Source organism: Mobula hypostoma, chromosome 5 (assembly GCF_963921235.1).
Source record: "Mobula hypostoma chromosome 5, sMobHyp1.1, whole genome shotgun sequence".
NCBI lineage: Eukaryota > Metazoa > Chordata > Chondrichthyes > Myliobatiformes > Myliobatidae > Mobula > Mobula hypostoma.
This window is the reverse complement of record NC_086101.1, coordinates 22,416,522-22,437,069: the sequence shown is the minus strand read 5'-3', so window position 1 is coordinate 22,437,069 and position 20,548 is coordinate 22,416,522. Positions and strand designations below refer to the sequence as shown.

At 43.4% G+C, this 20,548-nt stretch overlaps 1 protein-coding gene across 5 annotated transcripts in view; it reads right to left on the bottom strand.

The window, feature by feature from the left end:
* LOC134346678 (uncharacterized) overlaps window positions 1-20,548 on the bottom strand; it is a 213,327-nt gene that overhangs the window by 53,894 nt on the left and 138,885 nt on the right. For 4 of the 5 annotated variants that reach the window (XM_063048178.1, XM_063048179.1, XM_063048180.1 and 1 more), the window contains 3 exons: window positions 15,783-15,884; window positions 13,021-13,095; window positions 2,389-2,487 (listed from right to left, as the gene is read on the bottom strand). In XM_063048178.1, coding sequence (XP_062904248.1) covers window positions 2,389-2,487; window positions 13,021-13,095; window positions 15,783-15,884 — 276 coding nt within the window. The remainder of the gene's footprint in view (window positions 1-2,388; window positions 2,488-13,020; window positions 13,096-15,782; window positions 15,885-20,548) is intronic. The other variant, XM_063048177.1, reaches the window with a different exon arrangement.

Genomic DNA, 20,548 nt, shown 5'->3' with positions numbered 1-20,548 from the left:
TAGTGAAAAATGGCTTTAACCGTCCATCGTCAGATCTGGCTGCTCCCTATTCAGCATCATCAGGTCCTGCTCTCCTTCACCAATTGTTTATTCAAAGACGATGCAGAAATGCAAAGAGAACCCCTAATTCACCACTGTTTCCATGATTCACCATGCTGAAATATTCTAACAATGTGCACTGAACCCATGAATGGCTGGGATTCAGACTGTGCATCTGCCCCTGTAGTTTCCCTACTTCCCTTTGCCCACTGGACCAACCCTCCCAAAAGTCCCTCGATGTCCTGGTGTTGAAATTGCATTGAGTCTGGATTCTATCCATTTCTTTTTCATGCTCAACCCTCCTTCTGTTAGATCCTGTTCATCACCAACCTCCTCTCCTGGTTCCAATGTTAATGCCATTGTGAATAGTTCCCTCTCCTCAGGTATTGTTCCTCACCCTTTCACATCTCCCATCACCAGCTCTGTGCACAAAACAAAAGGCAAGACCCCACTTTCCTTACCACATGGAAGGAGGCCATTCAGCCCATCTATGCCAGTTCACTCAGCTGTCCATTCCTGATTACTTCTCCTTGAAACCATTTCTCTCCACATCCACATCAAGTCTACCACACTTATGCTGCTGCAATTGACAGAAACCAGGTAACCTAGCAACCCATCTTTCTGGGATCTGTGCACGTGAACATTGAGAGTTGTCAGTTCCTCTCCATGCCTTAGTCTTCTGTTTACTGTTTGTTCCTTTGCCTAGTTTGCCCTCTCCAAAAGCCCTGCTGTAAACATTTCCAGACTGAATTCCATTTCCTCTTTTGTGTATCCAAGGAGACCAGTGATATCTTCCTGTGACCCAGACCTTTCTTCTTCACTGTCAACCAAACTGCATTTAACATAACATAGAAGCCATTTTAATCCACATACGCAGCAGTTTAGAAGATTAATCTAACAAAGAAGCCATTTTAAATTTAACATAACAAAGAAGAAACAACCGTACAATTGTGATCAGCAGGAAACTTCCTGATCGTGTTCCTCAATTCAAGTTCAAATCATTGACATAAACCTTAAACAGCAAGGGGCCTATTACTGAGCCCTGCTTAACTCACCACACATGTCCCTCCAGACACTGAAACTCCCATTGATCCTCAGTGTTTGCTTCCTCCCTCTGAACCAATTTTTAATCCAACACCATCTTTTCCTGGATCCCATGGACATTTAGTTTCTTGACAACGGCATGAGGAAATTTTTAACAAAACTTTGCTAAAATTCATGTCACGAGGAGGGGCTTTACCACTCTCTCACCTCCCCTTCATCAGGATTAATGAGCAACTTTCAAGTTAAAGTTATTATCATTCAACCGTATACATATATACCATCAAATGAGAGCACTTTTCTCTGGATTAATGTGCACAACACTGTACATGTAACTCACGTGCATAACACAAAGTAATATCACCACAAATAAATTAACAAATAACAAGGTGCATATATAATACAACTGAAAAGTTAACAGTATAACACTACTGGTGCTCCATACATGATGAGACCTGGGTGGTGGCAGGAAGTTCAATAGTCTTACGACCTGGGGGAAGAAACTATTCCTCATCCTAACTGATCTTGTTTTAATGCTATGGTACCCCCTGCCTGATGGTAGGGGATCAGAAAGATTACTGGACGAATGGGAGGGATCACTGACAATGCTAAGTGCCCTGTGTATGTAACACTCCTGATAAATATCTCTACTGGGTGAAAGAGAGACCCCAGTGATCCTCTCAGCAACACTTGTGATCCTTTGTTGGGACTTGCGGTCAGATGCCTTGCAATTCCCGTCCCAGACACAGATGCAGCCGGTCAGGACACTCTCAATTGGGGTCCTGTAAAAACTGGTTACCATGGGGGATGGGGGTGGTGGTTAGCCACAATCTCCTCAAGGAATGGAGGTGCTGCTGTGCTTTCTTATCCAAAGTGGTGATGATGACGGACCATGTGAGATCATCAATTTTGTGCACTCTCAGAAACTTGGTGCTCTTAACTCTCTCAATGGAGGAGCCACGTGTGTGCAGTGAGGAGTGGTCCCTCACTCCTCACCTCTACATCACCAGTCACAGCACCTTTGACAACATCATGTGTGTAACACAACTGAGTTGAGACATTTTACCCTCAAGTACCATCTCAGACACCAGGTCAGAGGTGACTCCGGAATCGTTCCAGCAGTGGTGTCACTGTGAAACACCACTCCACAACTGGGCAAAAATACAGGGGAATTTCATCCCTCATGTCTCAGGGACCCAGAGTGGTGGTGGTGGGGGGGGGGGTGAGTAACTTTTCTTTTATAATTAACTGCAATTTCCTTGGAGAGGCGCCTGAAGTTTAAACACGAGTGTAGACAGTAACACTTACCTGTGCACCAAAAAATCACAAATGGAATAAAAGCCACTAGAAGCAACACCGCCATTGTGATTGATGCAGCAAACGTTACAGTGTCCTTGCTGTAAAAACCTGCAATTACAAATACATTCAATAAGCAAATTTGCAACAATACACCAGAAAAATGAGCAGGAGAGCTGCCAATTGTTGCCACAACCAATTTGTTCCCCTTATCTCCTGCAGGGAAGGGATGTGCTCATCACTGCCCAGTTTTGTCAAACTTGACTTCTGGTCTGCACCAACTGACTCTACCTGCTGTGCTGGGTTAACAAGCCAGTGAAATGTTACGCCAGCCAAGAATAGACTGATTTACTCGCTCTTCCTTAGTCAGTATTTCCCTGTTACCTGCTGCCAATATTCTGCACTGGGTGCTCCTTCTGGTCTTGAGATGGCCAAACCTTGATGAGTACACTGTCAGAAGCCCCTGCCTCTTCTCCATCCCTTCCTCTCATGGACCACTCTCCTGTCCGATTGGATTCATTTGTCAGCCATTTGCCTTTTCCACCTATTACCTCCCAGCTTCTCACTCCACTCCCTCCCCCACCCACCTGCCTCCTCCTCCACATGGCTTCACCTATCACCTTGTACTCTTTCCCCTCCCCCCACATTCCTATTCTGGGTCTTTCCCCTTTCTTTCTAGTCCTGATGAAGTGTAGTCCGAAACATCAACTCTTTATTCCTTTCCATAGATTCTGCCAAACATGCTGAGTTCCTCTAGCACTTTGTGTGTATTTCTCTGGATTCCCAGTATTTGCAGAATCTCTTGTGTTAAGGACCACAATCATAGAAACCATAGAAAACTACAGCACAGAAACAGGCCTTTTGGCCCTTCTTGTCTGCGCCGAAACATTTTCTGCCTAGTCCCACTGACCTGCACACGGACCATATCCCTCCATACACCTCCCATCCATGTATCTGTCCAATTTATTCTTAAATGTTAATAAAGAACCGGCATTTACCACTTCGTCTGGCAGCTCATTCCACCACTCTCTGTGTGAAGAAGCCCCCACGAATGTTCCCTTTAAACATTCCCCCCTCACCCTTAACCCATGTCCTCTGGTTTTTTTCTCCCCTTGCCTCAGTAGAAAAAGCCTGCTTGCATTCACTCCATCCATACCCATCATAATTTTATATACCTCTATCAAATCTCCCCTCATTCTTCTACACTCCAGGGAATAAAGTCCTAACCTATTCAACCTTTCTCTGTAACTGAGTTTCTCAAGTCCCGGCAACATCCTTGTAAACCTTCTCTGCACTCTTTCAACCTTATTTATATCCTTCCTGTAATTTGGTGACCAAAATTGAACATAATACTCCAGATTCGGCCTCACCAATGCCTTATACAACCTCATCATAACATTCCAGCTCTTATACTCAATACTTTGATTAATAAAGGCCAATGTACCAAAAGCTCTCTTTACGACCCTATCTACTTGAGACGCCACTTTTAGGGAATTTTGTATCTGTATTCCCAGATCCCTCTGTTGTACTGCACTCCTCAGTGCCTTACCATTAACCCTGTATGCTCTACCTTGGTTTGTCCTTCCAACGTGGAATACCTCACACTTGTCTGTATTAAACTCCATCTGCCATTTTTCAGCCCATTTTTCCAGCTGGTCCAAGTCCCTCTGCAGGCTCTGAAAACCTTCCTCACTGTCTACTACACCTCCAATCTTTGTACCATCAGCAAATTTGCTGATCCAATTTACCACATTATCATCCAGATCATTGATATAGATGACAAATAACAATGGACCCAGCACTGATCCCTGTGGCATAACACTTGTCACAGGCCTCCACTCAGAGAAGCAATTCTCTACTACCACTCTTTGGCTTCTTCCATTGAGCCAATGTCTAATCCAATTTACCACCTCTCCATGTATACCTAGTGAATGAAATTTCCTAACTAACCTCCCATGCGGGACCTTGTCAAAGGCCTTACTGAAATCCATGTAGACAATATCCACTGCCTTCCCTTCATCCACTTTCCTGGTAACCTCCTCGAAAAACTCCAACAGATTGGTGAAACATGACCTACCACGCACAAAGCCATGTTGACTCTCCCTAATAAGTCCCTGTCTATCCAAATGCTTGTAGATTCTGACTCTTAGTACCCCCTCCAATAACTTACCTACTACTGACGTTAAACTCACCGGCCTATAATTTCCCGGATGACTTTTCGATCCTTTTTTAAACAACGGAACAACATGAGCCACTCTCCAATCCTCTGGCACCTCACCCGTAGACAGCGACATTTTAAATATTTCAGCCAGGGCCCCCGCAATTTCAACACTAGTCTCCTTCAAGGTCCGAGGGAAAACCCTGTCAGGTCCCGGGGATTTATCCACTTTAATTTTCCTCAAGACAGCAAGCACCTCCTCCTTTTCAATCTGTACAGTTTCCACGATCTCACTACTTGATTCCCTCAATTCCATAGACTTCATGCCAGTTTCCTTAGTAAATACAGACGCAAAAAACCTATTTAAGATCTCCCCAATTTCCTTTGGTTCCGCACATAGCTGACCACTCTGATCTTCAAGAGAACCAATTTTATCCGTTACAATCCTTTTGCTCTTAATATACCTGTAAAAGCTCTTTGGATTATCCTTCATTTTGACTGCCAAGGCAACCTCATGTCTTCTTTTAGCCCTCCTGATTACTTTCTGAAGTATTTTCTTGCACTTCTTATACTCCTCAAGCACCTAATTTACTCCCTGTTTCCAATACATTTCATACAACTCCCTCTTCTTCTTTATCAGAGTTGCAATATCCCTTGAGAACCAAGGTTCCTTATTTCTATTCAATTTGCCTTTAATCCTGACAGGAACATACAAACTCTGCACTCTCAGAATTTCTCCTTTGAAGGCTTCCCACCTACCAATCACATCTTTGCCAGAGAACAACCTGTCCCAATTCACGCTTTTTAGATCCTTTCTCACTTCCTCAAATTTGGCCTTCTTCCAGTTCAGAACCTCAACCCTAGGACCAGATCTATCCTTGTCCATGATCAAATCGAAACTAATGGTGTTATGATCACTGGAACCAAAGTGCTCCCCTACACAGACTTCCGTCACTTGTCCTAACTCGTTTCCTAACAGGAGATCCAATATTGCATCCCCTCTAGTTGGTCCCTCTATATATGATTTAGAAAACTTCCCTGAACACATTTTACAAACTCTAAACCATCTAGACCCTTAACAGTATGGGAGTCCCAATCACTGTATGGAAAATTAAAATCCCCTACCACCACAACTTTATGTTTCCTGCAGTTGCCTGCTATCTCTCTGCAGATTTGCTCTTCCAAGTCTCATTGACTATTGGGTGGTCTGCAATACAATCCCACTAATGTGGCCATACTTTTCCTGTTTCTCAGCTCCACCCTTAACGACTCAGTAGACCAGCCCTCTAATCTGTCCTGCCTGATCACTGCTGTAATAATAGTAGCAATGCTACTCCCCCACCTTTCATTCCTCTGCCTCGATCACATCTGTAACATTGGAACCCTGGAATATTAAGCTGCCAGTCCTCCTGTAGCCAAGTTTCACTAATGCTATAACGTCATAATTCCACGTGTCAATCCACGCCCTGAACTCATCCGCCTTCCCCGCAATACTCCTAGCATTGAAATATATACACCTCAGAATCTATTGTTCTTTTGTGAGAAGATAAAAACACAAGAAAATACGAGGGGAGTCGGTCACTCAGCTCCTTAAACCTGCCCCACCGTTCAGTACAATTGGAGCTGATCTGCCCCAGGTCTCATCTCCTCTTCTGTCTCAGTCCCACACAATCATGAATTTCCCAAACTTTCAAATCCATCTCTTCTTTAAATATATCCCAACTGCTTATGGTGGGAAAAGCCTCTCATCCCAGGAATGACCCTCATGGATCACTTTTGGACTGCCTGCAGTGTCAGTGCAATTGTTCTGAAACAAGGGGACCAGAACTGTGCACAGTACTAAGTGGACTCTCCAACACTCTGCACAACTGTAACAATATTTCCCCATCTCTAAACTCCAAATCCCTTTGTTACATGCTCAAGGAGATCTGTTTTTTTTTGTGAGAATGCTGTAATGGTCTTTTGGAGGTCACCTGATGTGACATTCCCGCCGATGTAAGGTCACGTGATGACATGTGCCCCCCCGTGACTATATAAGGGTCGACCCAGGTGACACAGTGGGTTTTTGAGTTCGTTGATTTTAGGTAGAACGTGTTGTGCCTCCGTTTCTGTTGCGTGTTTGTTTTTGTGACACAATTTCATTTTTAAAACGGAAGGTGCGTTCTCTTACAAGATATTGTATTTGGATCGGGAATTTGTGGCTGAAAGTGCCAATTTACTCAATTCTGACAGTTTTGAAGGGAGAGTGAAGAATTCATCAAAGTGAAGGATCGAGAGAAGTCGGCATCAGTTGGCAGTTTAATAAAGGATCGACCTTATTGAGTCTTCGTTGAAGAGAACCTGCATTGAGATAACTCTTGCAATAGCGCAATGAGTTCATGCACAAAGGCTCTCTCTCTCTAAAAGGAATTTAAGGTCAGTCAATTTAAACTGTTTATTTTTGGCATCGGGAATCCTGTGGACAGAACCGGCAGTAAAGGTGCGTTGGTGAAGAAATCGTTCTCCAGAGAAGTCTCTCCCAATTGAATGTGTAAAACTGTTGGACTTTCGAAGTTATCGCTTTAAGAACTGTATCTGACTGTATCGCTTTAAGAACTGTTTTCGCATTTAACGCTTTAAGAACCGGAGCCGAGTGGAGTTGATGAACGGCTGCGTACCTGTTTAACCTCCGGTCAAAGTTTTCCTTTGTTTTTTTTTCCCTCATCACTTATATGTGTTTAATAAATGTTTGGTTGTTTTCATAAAACCTGTCTCAATTAATATTCATTGTTGCCGGTTACGTAACACCTTGCAATTAAGGCTTATATGTCACTCCTGTTCCTAATTACTTGCTGCACCAGATCTTTTGTAAATCCTTTATCTTGATCCCTCTGCAATTCACTCATTTACAATTCCTCTCCATTGACATAACAGTCCGATTCCTCTTACTCAAGAGCTCCACCTCACACTTTCCTGTATTAAACTCCATGTGCTGAGTTATAACCCACTCACTGAATCTATCGATATCCTATTATACAGTCCGAATTTCCTCATTGGAACTTGCTTTTCCTCCAGTTTTGACGAAGTTCAATATCGTTTCATTACATTATATTAATCACTAATTAGAAACTCTGCTCTCCCATGGGTATTGGATCACTGGTGCTTTTAGATATTTACAACTTAGAATCTATCAGCTCTGTGTTTAATAAAAAACAAAAATGTTGGAAACACACAGCAGTTTGTGTAGCATCTGTGGAAGGTGAAACAGAGTTAATATTGCAGGTCCTAGACACTCTCAGAATAGGGAGAATGACATTTAGATATTCATTTGGGCAGCGCCCTATCGGAGAGATTGGACACTTGAGAAGACATAGTTCACTCCCGTTCGCCCATTGTGCAGAAAATGCGGTGACTCATGACAGTTTGGTATTTTGAGCAGCACCCAACCTGAATTCAGGATTAATTGGCAAGAACAAATAGGCAGTGGCTAGTGGAGCGGCCATCACTGAAGTGGTCAGAATTAGAGTGGAGATTTTGAGGCTTTAGCTCTTCAAGGCTTCAGTGAGGAGAGGCTTCAGTCAAAGAAAGCAAAACAAAGCTGCAGGTAGAGTTTTCTTTTCACCCGCATTTTATTGTTTTTCCTCCTTTATGGTTGCACAGTTAAGAACAGTAGAAATGCCACACAGGATAGTGGAACGCTCCTCTTGCTGGATGTGGGAAGGCAGGGAGACCTCCAGTGTCTCTCTGACAACTACACCTGTGAGAAATGCTTCCAGCTACAGCTTCTCACACTCTGTGTTAAGGATTTGGAGCTGGAACTGGAAGAGCTCCGGATCATTCGGGAGTCTGAGGGGGTTGACAGGTAGGACATATCGAGAATTAGTTACACCCAAGGTGGAGAACACAGGAAATTGGGTGACAGTCAGGACGGGGAAAGGGATTAAACAGCCAGTGCAGAGTAACCCTGTGGCCATCCCCATCAACAACAGGTACACCACTTGGATACGGTTGCTGGGGGGGGGGTGTGGGGAATGACCTAGCAGAGGAAAGTCACAACGGTCAGGTCTCTGGCACTGAGTCTGGCTCTGTAACTCATGAGGGAAGGGGAAAGAAGGGGTGAGCTGTGGTCAGTAGACAATAGGTGCACGAGTAGGCCATTCAGCCCTTCGAGCCAGCACCGCCATTCACTGTGATCATGGCTGATCATCCACAATCAGTAACCAGTTCCTGCCTTATCCCCATGACCTTTGATTCCGCTATCTTTAAGAGCTCTATCCATCTCTTTCTTGAAAGTATCCAGAGACTTGGCTTCCACAGCCTTCTGGGGTGATAGGGGATTCATTCGTTGGGGAACAAAAAGGAGGTTCTGTGGACAAGAATGAGATTCCCAGATGTTATGCTGCCTCCTGGGTGCCTGGGTCCAGGACATCTTGGATTAAGTCCTCAGCATTCTGAAGTGGGAGGGTGAACAGCCAGAAGTCGTGGTCCATGTCGGTAGGAAGAATGAAAAGGTTCTGCAAAGTGAGTTCAGGAGTTCGGTGCTCAGTTGAAGGGCAGAACTTCCAGGGTTGTGATCTCAGGATTGCTACTCAGGTCACGTGCTAATGAGGCCAGAAATAGGAAGATTATACAGTTGAACACATGGCTAATGAGGTGGTGTAGGAGAGAGGGTTTCAGATTCTTGGAATATTGGGCTCTCTTTTCCAGGGAAATTGGAACCTGTACAGAAGTCACAGTTTGCACCTGAACTGGAGGGAGACTAATATCCTATAACCATATACAGTAACCATATAACAATTACAGCACGGAAACAGGCCATCTCGGTCCTTCTAGTCCATGCCAAACTCCTACTCTCACCTAGTCCCACTGACCTGCACTCAGCCCATAACCCCCCCCCATTCCTTTCCTGCCGTATATCTATCCAATTTAACTTTAAACGACAACATCGAACCTGCCTCAACCACTTCTGCTGGAAGCTCGTTCCACACAGCTATCACTCTCTGAGTAAAGAAGTTCCCCCTCATGTTACCCCTAAACTTTTGTCCTTTAACTCTCAACTCATGTCCTCCTGTCTGAATCTTCCCCACTCTCAACGGAAAAAGCCTATCCACGTCAATTCTATCAATCCCCTTCATAAATTTAAATACCTCTATCAAGTCCCCCCTCAACCTTCTATGCTCCAAAGAATAAAGACCTAACTTGTTCAACCTTTCTCTGTAACTTAGGAGATGAAACCCAGGTAACATTTCAGTCAACCTCCTCTGTACTCTCTCAATTTTATTGTCATCTTTCCAATAATTCGGTGACCAGAACTGTACACAATACTTCAAATTTGGGCTTACCAATGCCCTATACATTTTCAACATTACATCCCAACTCCTATACTCAATGTTCTGATTAATAAAGGCCAGCATACCAAAAGCTTTCTTCACCACCCTATCCACATGAGATTCCACCTTCAGGGAACTATGCACCATTCTTCCTACATCCCTCTGTTCTACATCCCTCTATCCTAGTGGGAAGGTTTGTGAGTGCTGCACGGGGTTGCGAAGGAGTTGTTAAACTGGAGTTGCATTTGGATGGGAACCAGAGTGTCAGAACAGATAGTGGAGAGGTTGTGGGGACAGACGGGAATCAAAAGGTTGAGCATGGTGCAACTGATGTCCTGAACTGTGTATACTTCAATGCAAGAAGTATCGTAGGAAAGGCAGATGAGCTCACAGCATGGATCAACACCTGGAAATATGGTATTGTAGCCATTAGGGAGACTTGGTTGCAGGAGGGGCAGGACTAGCAGCTCAATATTCTGGGGTTCTGTTGTTTTAGACACAACAGAGCGAGAGGGATTAAAGGAGAAGGGGATATTTTACTAGTCAAGGATAATACCCTGGCAGTCTTTTGCCAGGCCAGACAGGAGAACTCATCAAGTGAGGCATTATGGTGGAACTGTGGATAAGGAAAGTGTGAACACGTTAATGGGGCACATTACAGATCATACAAAAGTCCGTGGGATTTAGAGGAAGAAATTTATTGAGAGACCGTAGACTGTTGCAAAAATTATAAGGTTGTTATAGTTGCTGATTTTAACTTTAACTGTATTGACTTGGACTCCCATAGTGTCAAAGGACCATACTGGATAGAGTTTGTCAAATCTGTTCAGGAAACTTTCTTAATCAGTATTAGAACTCCCAACAAAAGTGTGTGATTCTTGATCTGCTTTTAGGGAATGAGATAGGAAAGGTGACAGACGTGTGTGTAGGAGAACACTTTGCATCTCGTGAGCACAATGTCATTAGTTTTGAAGAAAATAAGCAGAAAGATAGGTCTGATCTGCAGGTTAAGATTCTAAATCGGAGAAAGGCCGATTTTGATGGTAAAGGAGAAGATCTAGTAAGTGTGGATTTGGACAGGATGTTTTCTGGCAAATGTGCACTTGGTAAGTGGGAGGCCTTCAAAAATGAAATTTTGAGAATACAGAGCTTGTATGTGCCTGTCAGAATAAAAGGTAAAGATTACAGGTGTGGGGAACCTTGGTTTTGAAGAGATATTGTGGCCTTGTTTAAGAAAAAGAAAGAGGTACATTGCAGGTACAGGCAGGTAAGAACAAATGAGGTGCTTATGGAGTATAAGAAATGAGAGAACAGTTAAGAAAGAAATCAGGAGGGCTAAAAGAAGGCTTGAGGTTGCTTTAGCAGACAAGATGAAGGAGAATCCTGAGGGAGTCTACAGATATGTTCAGAGCAAAAGGATTTCAAGTGACAAAATTGGTCCTCTGGAAGATCAGAATGGTAATACATGTGTGGAGCCAAAAGTGATAGAGGAGATCTTAAATGTATATTCTACATCTGTATTTACTCATCAGACAGACACAGAGGCTATAGAAGTAAGGCAAAATGGTGTCAAATTCATGGACTCTGTACAGACTACAGGCAGTAGATCGTTGTCTGTCTGATTGGAAGCCTGTGACCAGTGGAGTGCTGAGGGATTGGTGTTGGGTCCGTTGTTCGTTATCTACATCAAATATCTGGATGATAATGGGGTTAACTGGATCAGCAAATTTGCAGATGTCAGCAATATTGGGGGTGTAGTGAACAGTGAGGAAGACTATCATGGCTTGGAGCGGGATCGGGACCAGCTGGAAAAATGGGCTGAAAAATGGCAGATGAAATTTAATGCAGACAAGCGTGAGGTTTTGCACTTTGGTAGGATCAACACAGAGAATAGTCGGACACTGAGGAGTTTAGTTGGTGAAAGGGATCTGGGAATACAAGTTCATAATTCATTGAATGTGGTAACACAGACTGATGGGGTCATCAAGAAAGCTTTTGGTACATTGACCTTCATAATTTAAAGTATTGAGTGCAGGAGATGGGATGTTATGTTGAAGTTGTACAAGACATTGGGGAGGTATAATTTGGAGTACAGTGTGCAGTCTTGGTCTCCTGCCTACAGGAAAGTTGTAAATAAGGTTGAGAGAGTACAGAGAAATTTTATAACGATGTTGCTGGGTCTGGAGGACCTGAGTTAAATGGAATGATTGAAAACGTTTGGACTTTATTCCCTGGAACCTAGAAGACTGAGAGGAGATTTGATATAGGTATATAAAGTTATGAGGGGAATATTTCAGGTAAATTTCAGGCTTTTTTCATTGAGGTTGGATGGAATTTCAACTTGAGCTCATGGATTAATGGTGAAAGGAGTAAGGGGAACATGAGGGGAAACTTTTTCACTCAAAGGGTCGTGAGAGTGCGGAATGAGCTGCCAGCGCAGGTGATACATGCAAGCTTGATTTTGGCCTGTAAGAGAAGTTTGGAGAGGTACATGGATGGACGGGGTACTGAAGTCTATGGACCCAATGCAGCTCGATTGAAGGAGGTTGCTTAAATTTCTCAGCATGAACTAGATGGGCCAAACAGCCTGTTTCTGTGCTCTATGATTATAACAGAGAAGATGGGGCAGGGATGGGTGGATCAAAGGGAATATCTGACACGCTGAGTTATTGTTGTAATGAGAAGCACATAAAGCTTCTTTATCAGTGTCACACATCACAAATAACAGGGCTGTAGGACATGCCTTGTTAATAGAGAGAGAGAAAACATGAGGCAATGTCAGCTGGATGACTGGCAGAAATGGCTAGTTCTGACAACGATAAATACAGAAAGCAAGTTACTTAATGTTACTGAATTCAATACCAAGTCCAGGAAGGAATGACATGCCCTGAGATTATGTTCAGAAATACAGTCTGACTTTCCATAATTTGTCTCTAATTGTCTGAAATTTTGTGTGGCCGGTTGTTCTGAACAGAGATTTAAACTAAAATGGACATTCAGGTATTTTAAACCTCCAGCAGGTTTCCCAGTCCTCAGCTGTGGGGCCAAGGACTGTATGGGTTTGTGGTCCAGATGAAGCAGCTCACAATGTTCTGACATAGACACTTCATTCTATCCCTCTGCTCAGTACCAAGTCCATCATTTCATGTAAATACAGAATAATGTTCGAGCACTTACCTGGAATCGCAGTGCTGACAGAAATGCCAAGTAAGAATATCAGGTTAAAGAAACTAGCGTAGGCGCCCCCCCACACTAAAAAAAGAAATTAAAACCATTTGAAATTCTCAGAATCAGAATTCAGACTCAGGTTTATTATCACTGACATATGACATGAAATTTGTTGTTTTGTGGCAACAGTAAAGAGCAATAAATTATACTATAAATTACAATGAGATATATAGTTGTGAAAAAGAGAGCAACAATAGTGAGATCATCTTCATGGGTTAACGGACCGTTCAGAAATCTGATGGCAGAGGGGATGAAGCTGTTCCTAAATCATTGAATGTGTGTCTTCAGGCTCCTGTGCCTCCTCCCTGATGGTAGTAATCCCCCTGAGTTACAATCTACACAACTTATTCAGAACTTGCATCAGTGAAGTGCTGCAGTGAACAGAGATGAACCCGGGCTTGGTCAGGTTCATTGTGATATTCAGTGTCCTAACATGAGGCAATCAACCAGCTCAGAACTGGACCAGACATTCAAGCATTGGACTGAAGGAGGTTCAGAGAGCGCTCACACACTGGCCACAAGTGGAGAGACCAGGGAGGGACCAAAAGCATCTTCTGGTTCCCCCTGGAAACACTACATTTGATAACTTACTGACCCACAGACATCACATGTGGAAATGACAGGTACTCTGTAGTTTGTCCCTGTGTACATCCAGTGGATGGGATATCAGGCCACTGTAAATCAGTTCTGCTGAATTATCCCAGTGACCTGGAGGACTGCAATTAACAACATTTTGCCAGTGTCTGAGTTCCATGTCTGACAGTACAGCCTGTTCTGATACAGAGAATCAGAACATCACTGTTTCAGCTGTTCAATAGCATCAGACAGTGTTCTGGTTCAAATTGAAAACTGAACTCCGCTAGGTGCAGGCTCAACAGTCCACATGCTGGAACATTTTATGTAGACGCGCTGAAAGATTATCCTGAATGTAAAAATAATGTATTATTTTTATAATGCATCCAGCAGCTTGTTGAGTTCTTCATCGTTGCGGATAGCAAGCTGGAGATGGCGGGGAATGATCCCGGTCTTTTTGTTGTCGCGGGCTGCGTTGCCGGTCAGTTCCAAGACCTCAGTCGTTAAATACTCTAACACTGCCGCTAAATAGCGTAAATGACAGATGTTCCATCCTTTAACTTTTGCAGCAACTTATTAGGATGTCATGATGGTTGTGATTGAGATCATACATCTGTCTCTGCTCCTTCAATCTGCCCACTGGATCAGCCCCTCGAAATGTTACCCATCACTCCAGTACTGAAAATTGTATCTGTCTCCAGATTCATCTCTCTCTATATTCTACCCCATCTCCTTGCCAAGTTTCACATCCACACATCACCCTCACCCATACTCTCCTGTCATTTCTTGGTATCTTTGTATAAAGCAATCACGTTTGCTATTGTCCAATTTAATGGAAACTTTTCAGAATAGGGAAAACATTTAAATTGCTGCATGATGTATGTCATTAGCTGCCTCTTTCAGAACCCAGGATGAAGTCTATCCAACAATTGACTCAGTGTTTCTTCCCGGGTGATTGTAATTTTCTCAGATTTGTTGCCCTACACTGGTTCTCACGCAGATTACAGCTCAATGTTCATCAATACTTTCAGAAACCTCCTTGACTTTACAACTTGTATCCCCCCTTCCTCTCTGCAGTCTATAAACCTTTATATTTCTGTTCTATTGCTCTCCTTCTCAGCAAGCTTGATCTTTGTGTGGCACTCACAACACGCTGGAGGAACTCAGCAGGTCGAGCAGCATCCATGGAAACGATCAGTCAACGTTTCGGGCCGGAACCCTTCGTCAGGACTGAAGAGGGAAGGGGCAGAGGCCCTACACAGAGGGGGACCAGTGAGAGAGGGTCTTTGTGCTTTCAGCAAATTGCTCTTTACCTCTGAATTTACCCCACTAAAGTTCACCACCTTTCCTTAATCCTTCAAGCTTTTCTTTGATACCCCACTGTCTGACCAAGCCTGTGGTCATCTCCCTTATCTTGCTTTACTTGGCTTGCTGACAGATTTGGTAATTAGTCTGTGAAACGGCAGGGCGCATTTACTGTAAAGACATTGATTCTATTCTTTGACAACTTTAGTCTGTATGCTGAAATAGATCTCAAAGTGAACTTAGCCAAGCTTTGCTTGAATTAGGCCATGAGGAAGGAACGTTAATATTTTGAACCCTGGACAGTTTACAACTTGGAGAGGAAGAGGGGGAATGTGTTCCTTCGTGCTGACTATCTGGAAGGTGCTGTTGAAAACAAAACTATTGCAAATATCCAGGAAAGATTGGTGAGAGGCCTCCCAACACTGAATTGTATTGAGGATCAGAGGGATACCTATCATACAAACACCTCACCATCACTGGGATAAAGGGGATTCTGTCCCTCATTCCTCAGCTGATTTCATTTTGAAGGTGAACAACACCATGTGTCAAACACCAGACAGCTGAGATAGCTTCCCCTCAACCCGACTTCTTCTAAAGATCTCTCTGGAGTCAAGCAGGAGATGGTATCACTGTGAAGCAACACTTCACAACTGGGAGAAAAATTATGCCAGTTTCATCCCACAGGTCACAGTTTGTCAGTGTGGGTGGGTTCTGTGGAGGAAGGGGGATGATTTTCAAGTTTTCATTTCATTAATTTCTTTGTTAAAATTAGTCACAAATTACTTGGAGAGATAACTGGAGCTTATAGACAAAGTAAAAGTGAAGTCACATACCTAAATGAAACTTCTTCGTGCAGTTCAAGTAAAACAGAATCATAACATTCACCAATGGCAACATCTGCAAGGCAATAATTATAGTGTCCTTGATGGAATAACCTGCAAGTGAAAATAAATTCAAATAAGAAAACATGTAACAATTCACCAGAGAAATGACCATAACAGCTGCACAATGTTGCAAACAGCCAAACTGTTCCACTTTCATCCTGCAGGGATGTGCATGTGCCCTGTCTTATGGACTGCCTGTCCTGTAAGGTGGGAAACCTAGAACAGACAATTCACGAGCCCTGATCAGTTGTCCTCAGAGGTCTCCAGTCCAATCTTTCCAGGTCACCTCCTACCAATATTCTGCACCAGCTGCTCCTTCTGGTGTTGCAATGGCCACTCCTTTGGGAGTGCACTACACTGATCCACATGATCCAGGATTTGATTTTCCCAACTTCCACAACAATTGGTTATGGAGTTACCCCAAAAGTCACTGAAACTCTTCACCTCTGGCTCGATTCCACATTTTGCAATAAAAGTTCTTCCACTCATTTAGCCAGAGGAGCTCTGGCTGATATCCACAATCTGGTCAGGGGCACATTTGAGGGGGGAAAGTCTCCTTGTGAAGGGCAGGTTGATGCCCAGACAGCTGACTGCCACCTGCACATCAGACTGATTGTCACCAGCGACTTTATTTCAGATATCAGGGTCTGATGTTGCATCGTACCAGGAACAGGAGAGTATCTGACAGCTCTTTACATTCTTCATATCGTTTCAATGACGTCACACAGGAACTGAAAAATTCAGCCAACCCCTGTGAGCAGGGGGCAGAGTGAACTTCTCCATGTGAGAAACAGAACCTGTAATCTCACAGCATCTTTTACCAGTCTCTGGCCCAGACAATGAAGTACTTTAAGTGCAGTCACTGTTGAGGGAATGAGACTCAGTTTGTACTGAGTAAGGCTGAACAAACAGTCATGTAAAAGCTGGCTTTGTGCTGTTGGTTAATAGAATTATTTTTCCGATACTGGGGAGAAATCCTTTGCTCTTTTGGAAATAACACTGAAGGATCATTTACACCTTCCTGAAGAAGGTAAATAGGACTCTGGTTTTATGTCTCATCCAAAAGTGGAGATCTCTCAACGTGCAACACTTCCTCAACACAGGTTCTGAGAATGTGGGTGATGCTGGTAAAGTCACAGATATTCCCTGTCCGTTTACCCTGACAGGGGGATGGTGAGCCTCCCACTGGAACCTCTGTTGTTCTCATCATGATGCAGGGTGTTGGTCTATTGTTTAAGAGGGGCAGCAAGGACAAGCCAGGGAACTACAGCCTGATCAGCCTGACAGCAGTGGTGGGGAAATTACTTGAGAGAATTCTGAGCAATGGAATCTACCAGGATTTCATTAGACAAAGTCTGATTAGGAGGAGACATCATAGCTTTATGTACAGGAAGTCATGGTTGATGAGTCGTTCAGAGTTTTTTTTTGAACTAACCAAAAGGGTAGATAGGACAATGAATGTTATCTATTTTGACATGATCCTGACATGAATCCAGGGGATTCCAGGGGGTTTCAAAATTGGCTCCCAGGTAGAAAATTGTTTTCCATTATAGAAGCTGGTGACTCGTGGTGTGATGCAGGTATCAGAGTAGGGACTCATGTTGTTTGATATTTTTATCAGTGATTTGGATGCAAGAATGCAAGGCTTGATCAGTAAGTTTGCATATTACACAAAATTAGGTGTTGTCGTTGATAGTGAGGGCAGCTATTGTGGGTTGCAGGGGGATTTTAGACCATTTGGGGAAGAGGGCTGAGGTGTGTCAAATGGATTTCAGATCTAATGGAACCTTCTCCCAATCAAGAGAACTTGAGAAAATTAATACTGATCATAAATTATAACTCTAGTTTGTTCTTTTAGACCCCAGGATGAAGTCCATCTTGACCAGGGACTCGGCAGATGGAAGCTGTGACAATGTGCTCAGTACCTCTTCCCTGGTGATCATAATGTATCCAGTTTACTGCCCAACATGGTTCTCCCTCAGATAATGGCTCATTATTAAAATGCTGATCTGTTCTTTCAGAACACTCTGACTTTACATTTCTCCTCCCCGTCTCCCTGTCTACAAGTTTTCTGTATTTCTGCATCCCTTTCCTCCTGTCCACCTGAGACAACCTCATCTTCATCACTTTGTGCTTTGAGCTGTCTTGACCCTTATCTTGAATTTACCCCCACTAAAGCTCTCTATTCCTCCCTCATCCATTAAGCTCTTCTTTAATACACAAGTCCCTGACCAAACCTGGAGTCATCTGCCCTTTTCCTGATTCCTGTCTCTCAGTGACAGACTTCATTTGGTAATTAGTCTGTGAATCAGCAGAGAACATTTACACTACAAACACCAGTAGCTACTGGTACTATTCTTGGATAACTATAGTCTGTGTGGTTAAGTTATTCTCAAAGTGAATTTAGGACTTGCAAAATTTAGGCCATGAAGAAGGAATGTCAATATTTTAAAATTTGAATGGTTTATAACTTGAGGAGGAAGAGGGAGAAGGTGGTGTTCCCTTGCATTAATTGATTGGAAGGTGGTTGTTGAAGTCAGAATCAGGTTTATTATCACCGACATTGATGTGAAATTTGTTAACTTAGCAGCAGTAGTTCAATGCAATACATGAAATAGAAGAAAATAAATAATAATGAATAAATCTTATTCAGTATGCTTTATACAGTATACGTATATTGAATGGATTAAATTAATGCAAAAAAAAACAAATGCAATACTCCTTGTCTGCGGGGGTTTGGTTCCGAGACCCCCCCGCGGATACCAAAAAACGCGGATGCTCAAGTCCCTTAAATAATATGGTGTAGTATTTGCATATAACCTACGCACATCCTCCCGTACACTTTAAATCGTCTCTAGACTACTTATAATACCTAATACAATGTAAATACTATGTAAATAGCTGTTATACTGGATTGTTCGGGGAATAATGTGTTTTTTGAGCTCTTCTGGGAACGCTGATGCTGCCTCGGCATCAGCCGATCCCGATTCTCCCGTGATCTGTAAGTTCTTGAGGCTGTAGTGCTTTACATAGCTAGCCAGTCATCCCTTACGCTTGCTCTCCTCAACCCCGTCAGAGTAGAGCTCATAGAGACTAAGTGCCTTTTCACGTATAATTTTGCCATCACCGGGGATATGCTTCTGTGACACGTCCTCTAGCCACACACTTACTGCTTTCTAAGACTTTCTAAGCACTTTATCACAAACCAGAGAGGCCATTTTTGCCATTGTAGGGGTAGCACTAACACTGCCACGAATTTCAGCTTCTTTCTGCTTTATGGTGAGAATGCTCGATTCGTTCTTACTGACCTTACAGCCCACTTCAGCAAGTGACATGCCACTTTTCAAAAGATCTAAGGTTTCTGCTTTCATGGCGAGAGATAGCACTTTATGCTCCCTCTTAGCCTTTGAGGAATTGCTTTGACCACTTAATTGCTTTTTAGGAGCCATTTTTTTCACAGAAACAAAGTTGCGACAGAACAAGACGCAAGGCGAACAATGCTCAAACAACGAGTGCTGGAGAGAGAACTTCTGGGTTTTCCCGATCCGCGGTTGGTTGAATCCATGCATGCGGACCCCACGGATAAGGAGGGCCGACTGTATATTAAAAATAAAGTGAGGTAGTGTCCAAGGGTTCAATGTCCTTTTAGGAATCGGATGGCAGAGGGGAATAAGCAGTTCCTGAATTGCTGAGTGTGTGCCTTCAGGCTTCTGTACCTCCTACCTGATGGTAACAGTGAGAAAAGGGCAGGCCCTGGGTGCTGGGGGTCCTTAATAATGGACGCGGCCTTTCTGAGACACCGTTCCCTGAAGATGTCCTGGGTACTTTGTAGGCAAGTAACCAAGATGTAGCTGTCTAAATTTATAAACCTCTGCAGCTTCTTTCAGCACTGTGCAGTAGCCCCTCCACACCTGACAGATGCAGCCTGTCTGAATGTTCTCCATGGTACTTCTATAGAAGTTTTTGAGTGTATTTGTTCACATACCAAATCTCTTCAAACTCCTAATAAAGTATAGTCGCTGTCTTGCCTTCTTTATAACTGCATCAATATGTTGGGACCAGGTTAGATCCTCAGAGATCTTGACACTCAGGAACTTGAAGCTGCTCACTCTCTCCACTACTGATCCCTCTATGAGGATTGTATGTGTTCCTTCGTCTTACCCTTCCGAAAGTCCACAATCAGCTCTTTCGTCTTACTGACATTGAGTGCCAGGTTGTTGCTGCGGTACCACTCCACTAGTTGGCATATCTCACTCCTGTACGCCCTCTCACCACCACCTGAGATTCTACCAACAATGGTTGTATCAACAGCAAATTTATAGATGGTATTTGAGCAATGCCTCACCACACAGTCATGTGTATATAGAGAGTAGAGCAGTGGGCTAAGCACACACCACTGAGGTGCACCAGCTTTGATCGTCAGCGAGGAGGATATGTTATCACCAAACCGCACAGATTGTGGTCTTCTGGTTAGGAAGTCGAGGATCCAATTGCAGACGGAGGTACAGAAGCCCAGGTCCTGCAACTTCTCAATCAGGATTGTAAGAATGATTGTATTAAATGCCGAGCTATAGTCGATGAACAGCATCCAGACATAGGTGTTTCTGTTGTCCAGGTGGTCTAAAGCCGTGTGAAGAGCCATTGAGATTGCATCTGCCATTGACCTATTGTGGCAATAGAAAAATTGCAATGGGTCCAGGTCCTTGCTGAAGTGG